This window comes from Penaeus monodon, chromosome 26 (genome assembly GCF_015228065.2).
Source record: "Penaeus monodon isolate SGIC_2016 chromosome 26, NSTDA_Pmon_1, whole genome shotgun sequence".
NCBI classification, from domain to species: Eukaryota; Metazoa; Arthropoda; class Malacostraca; order Decapoda; family Penaeidae; genus Penaeus; species Penaeus monodon.
The window spans coordinates 28,640,593-28,646,396 of record NC_051411.1 but is presented as its reverse complement, the minus strand read 5'-3'; the positions used below and the strand labels follow the sequence as shown (position 1 = coordinate 28,646,396).

Genomic DNA, 5,804 nt, shown 5'->3' with positions numbered 1-5,804 from the left:
AACCAATATCGAGGTGAGCGTGAGTCTTGGTTCCATGGCAACATATCTTCAACAGAGGCGTTGCACGAAAGGTAGTTTCGCAGTCTGACTATTCAACTGTGTTGCATGACGGGAACTTCTGCTGTCATACGCATCAAGGACAGGTACAAATGTGTGTTTATATATATATGTGTGTGTGTATATATATATATATATATATATATATATATATAATATATATATATATATATATGATATATATTATATATATATATAGATATATATATATATATATATATATATATATATATATATATATATATATATATATATATATATATATATGTATATACACACAATACAAAAACTGATGATGAGACTACAGTTTCGAAATCCGGATTTCGAAACTGTAGTCTCATTTTCAATAAATCTAATTTTTGGATTGTGGGTTCTTCTTCCACACGCATATACATATATATACATACATATATCTATCTATCTATCTATCTATCTATCTATCTATCTATCTATCTATCTATTATCTATCTATCTATCTATATATATATACTTATACAAAAAAAAAAAAATATATATATATGTATATATACATATATATCTACACACACACACACACACGTGTGTGTGTGTGTGTGTGTGTGTGTGTGTGTGTGTGTGTGTGTGTGTGCGCGTGCGTGCATGCGTGCGTGCGTGCGTGCGTGCGTGCGTGCGTGCGTGCGTGCGTGCGTGCGTGCGTGCGTGCGTGCGTGCGTGTGTGTGTGTGTGTGTGTGTGTATCTATATATGTATATATATATATATATATATATATATATATATATATATAATATTGTTATTATCTTTTCTTTATCGTTATTACACAACGGTGTTACAATGGTCATGCAAAATTTACTTTTTTCGGGAAATCATAAGCCAAGTAAAAATTACATTTTAATAACGAATAGTAACAAAATCTCCAACTGCTGACAATAATCAGTGCCAATAATGTTAATCCAAGGCGACGAGCAATACACAAATATTACAGCAGAATTTTCATTCACAGGGCATTATTTAAAAAATCTTTACACAATTCCACAGAGAATTTTTCCAATTATTATACTTTGGTAAAATATAGCTCTACACTGTCCTTCATTTTGGTCAGCTGGGCGCGTTCCAAAACACCAAGATAAACGCCGGGATCTCAACAATCAATGATCATACTACTGGGGTGTCTGCTTGCAACATATACCGTCTGGATATCGCTCTTTAAATGCCTTGACCAGGTCTTCCTCCAGGAGATTTACACCCTCCAGCTGGTTGCCGAGGGTCACCCTGAGAAAGAGCAGGTATTTGGTTAGACTATTCTTGTCTAAATTATTTATTTTCTACTTTTTTGTGTCATTTTCTGATGAAGTAAACAGCCAATCTATATGTTACATACGATCTCTGTGAATAAACACAGAATTTCTTCTTGCATGACCCTACCATTTTTACATCAATCACTGAATCACTTTTTGAATAAATGTGTGTTTTAGTAAAAACTGGACTTTATATGGAGAACTTTATTTTTAGTAACCATATATTTCTTTTTATATCAATAGTATATTTCCAAAGCACGGCTCTTGTTTTTAAAGATTCATTTAACTATAGTCTCCTCCCTTTACAAAAAGTAATAAAAACACTGCCTTCCCTTTCAAAAAGCATGTTACTTAGTACATTCATCAAATAACAATAGTAATGACAGGGACTTTAACTCAACCAACAAATAAGTGAAAAATCCTACATCACAGTGTAATGCAGTGCCAGAAATAATAACCGAAGCGAAAAATAAAACAAAGTGAACCCACCAATTTGGCTGCACATTGTGAGGCCGCCCGAACAGTTCCAGCTTGCGCGTGCCAGGGGAGAGACGCTCAATGATGCCATAGATTTCATCCGGTTTGTGACTCGTGGCGCGAACCTCAGCCACAATGACATCCCCATCCAGGCCTCTGTTTACTTTGGGGTTCCCCTTCATTCCCACCTGAAAGAGGTTTCATGCGCTTGGGTGAGGACAACATTTTTCATCAACTTTGGAGATTTAGTTGTAATTTTAGCACCGTAAGCACTGAATAAAAAGGACAAAAGTACTTACCAAACAATGTTCCTTGCCATGATTCAACCAATGGCCTGTTCTGCCTGTGCGAATAATACGCTGAAGCTGATTCGTTTTCACCCAGATGATTTCGTCAACGCGTTCATAACCCCAGAGCTTAAGGCACTCTCTACCAAGTTCCATGGCTCTAGAAGCATAAAATAATTATAAAATAATTGTTATATTTTATTTACAAAGAGAAAAAACATCAATTCATATATATACATATATATACATATATATAATATATATATATATATATACATATATATATAAATATTATATATATTAGATATATATATACATATATATATATACTATATTATATACATATATATATATACATATACTATAATATAATATATATATTGTATATGTGTGTATATACACATATATATAATATACACATACATACATACATGTCTATATTATATATGTAATATCTATACATACATACATATATATATATATATATATATATATATATATATATATATATATATATATATATTTGTGTGTGTGTGTGTGTGTGTGTATATATACATATACATATATGTATACATAAATATGTATATACATACATGTATACATATATATGTATATACATACATATATACATATAAATGTATATATATACATATATATACACTATATATATATATATACATATATACATATATACATATATACATGCATATACATACATGTGTATGAATATGTGTATATATACATATATACGTACATACATGTGTATGTATATATGTATATGTATGTGTGTATCGACAGCCAGTCAATGTCATAGACCCCCTCCAATATAGGCAGTGCCAATGCCTGGGCAAAAGAATGTGTGGAGCAAGCTGTTGCCTATGTAATATGCTCCCTCTCCATGCAACTAATGGATCCAAAGGAATGGCATAGACCAATACGTTTTGGCACCAGCAGTGTCGCAGGAGTTGCCAGAATAAAGTTGCAAGTGACAGCAAACTGTGTGTGTTTGTTTGTTTGTGTGTGTGTGTGTGTGTGTGTGTGTGTGTGTGTGTGTGTGTGTGTGTGTGTGTGTGTGTGTGTGTGTGTGTGTGATATATATTCATATATATACATACATACATATATACACACATATATATATTTATACAATATATACATATACATATTGCATATATATTATATATATATATATATATATATATATATATATATATATATTATAGGACTAGGCGGTCCCACAGCCTGCCGACCCCCTTTATTTGGGCTGTTTTGGCGGGGGGGGCCCAGAGGTGGCGTGCACCCGGAGGGGACCCCCCGAGGTTTAAACCTCGGGGCGTGTTTTCCCGGGTAGGCGCTTGGAACCCCCGGTCCTTGGGGCAGGATGAGGGGTTACCTCTCCCTACCCGGGGAATTGAAGCGATGGGATTTGGGGTGGCTGCCCTCTCAGGGGTTTAAAAGGGCCCTTTGGTAGCGGAAACGATCATTTGTGGGTGGTTACACCTATACTGGTGGGGCCGTGCGTGGTCACCACCTCCAGGGGGTAGCCATAAAACTTTCCAGTCGTTTTCAGCCCGCGGTAGTCGATGGACCCCGGGTTTTGATGAGCTATCATGGCATTGAGACTAAACCCTTGTTTTTGGGGTTTTCTTGTTTTTATTGCTGTATACGCCCCTCCCGATGTATAAAAAAACCGATTTTGAAAGGGGGCGTTCTACGCCAAACTCGCATTTGGCAGACGTTTTGCCCGGGTGAACATTGCATTGTTCTGGGCAAACTTAAAATGTGGTATCCGGCGTGACCGAGCGGGCTACGAGATTTTCCTGTGGGCCTCCATGGGGGGGAAAGCTGATCCCAGCAGCGTGGAATACCCCTCCTTCTCCGGGACTTTGCAAAAAAAAGGTCCCAAAAAATTTGGGGAAATCTCTGGCTCCGGGTTTCCCCCAAGCGCCCCAAAAACCCGGAATCGCTGGACTTGGTAACCCGATATGGGTAATGGGGCCAAAGGGGAGATGCCCACATTCTTGTCAGCACGTGATGGAGGTCCTCAGAACTGCGGGGTTTGGGGGGAGGGGCGGGTTTTTTCTGTGGCACCGCCCCAAAAGGCTGCTTGGGGGCTCCCCTGCGGGTCCCTTAAAACCCTCCCCGTCCCTCCAGGGGGCCACCCTAAGGTTTTTCCATTTGGACGACTAAGGGGGGAGGAGTGTGCCCGGGGGTTTTTAAAAACGGAGTCTCTGACCGTTTTAACAGCCCCCGAAACCCCTACGGCCCATTTTGCTCTGGGGGAGCCCTTTTCAACCCGCGTAGCACTCGAAGCAGCTCAGGGGGTCCATTGGCGTAGGGCCAAAGGGACAAGGCAGAATACCATTTTCCCTGGGGGGACTTAGGGGCCCCACTGAAGCATTTCCCCCGGGCCCCTGGGGGCTGAAGGGGAATCAAGTCTTGCTTTTTTTCCCAATGGTGCGTGGGGCCCGGCCCACTGCTGAGAAGGGCCAAGGAACAGTCTTTTTCCGGAAAATCTTGCTGAGGGGGTTCAAAGGGCCATTTTTTTGGAAAAGCCCTTCGCCCTGCCTCCCAAAGCTTGAAAAAAATAAAACCCAACCCCTTTCCTCACAGAAAATGCGGGTCCGGGAATCAGGGGAAATGGACGGATCATCTCCGATCATTTTGGGGTTCGTGAAGGGGGGCTAGAAATTTTTAAACAGTTGTACCAGGGGGGCCCCTCCAACATTTTAGTTTGGATGAAAACCCGGTGCCCTCGGTGCCTGTGCCGGACCCACCCATCAGCAGGAACCTCCTACCCTAACAGAGGTTGGGGCTGGCGATTTCCAACTGAAGAGTGGGAAAGCGCGGGCATATGGATATTCCTGCTGAACTGCTAAAGGCGGGGGGTTAAACCCTATGGTGGGGGCCCTGCATACAGTCCGACTGCCTTTTGGGCCCAGCCCTTGGTACCTTTCCCCCCTAAACCTGTGGGGGGGCCGGGCCACCCCTCTCGGGAAAGGGGGAAAAGGGGACCCCGATGGAACTGAAAGCAACTACCTTTGGCATTAAAACCTGCCCCAGCATACCAGGCAAGGTTCTCGCCCACATTCTTCTGAAAAAGAATCCGTTTTGGTTTTCTCCTGGCAAGGGCAAAAATAGACCGGGAAAACTAGCGCTTCGGGGTAATTGTGGGAAAGCCCTCGTGAGTTTTGGGCGTGGGGGGGTTTCTCGCAAACCCCACTCGCCTCCAAAAAGGCGTTTTTACTCGGTTTCATCGGGAACCCCTTTTGGGAATCCGGGGGCTCAGAGGAAATTTCCCACACAGGAATTTTGGCCTGATAGCAAGCCTCCCTTTCTGGTACTGAAAGTGCTGTAAAATGTGGTGGGGGGATGTCGAACTTCTTTTCCCCGTTAAATTTAGGGGGGAGGGAAGGGTGTGTCCCCTTGCCCCCACACTTTTCAACAATTGTATGGACTGGTAATGGGCCCGAGCTACTAGCCAAAATCCCGTGCGGGCAACATAGGCAATATTAAAATCCGGGGCCTTGACTTTTTCCAAAGATGTTGCCATCCTATCTGAGTCCCTTTGGGGTCACTTTTTGGCGGGTTCCCCCGATTTCATTTAGCAATGGGGGGCGAAGCCCCCAGGCTAGAGGTTTTCCGGACCAAGACCAAGATCAGGACTTTGGGGGGTGTTGGGGAAACCCCTTCAGTCCCTCCTCTTG

General features: G+C 41.8%; 1 protein-coding gene across 1 annotated transcript in view; it reads right to left on the bottom strand.

Annotated features, from left to right (window-relative positions):
• Nucleotides 1–913: 913 nt before the first annotated feature.
• The window catches only part of LOC119590051 (N6-adenosine-methyltransferase subunit METTL3-like), a 16,643-nt gene continuing 11,752 nt past the window's right edge, over nucleotides 914–5,804 (bottom strand). Inside the window, 3 exon segments of the mRNA XM_037938792.1 lie at nucleotides 914–1,307; nucleotides 1,823–1,998; nucleotides 2,110–2,257. Of these exon segments, the coding sequence (XP_037794720.1) occupies nucleotides 1,196–1,307; nucleotides 1,823–1,998; nucleotides 2,110–2,257 (436 nt within the window). The 3' untranslated portion in view covers nucleotides 914–1,195.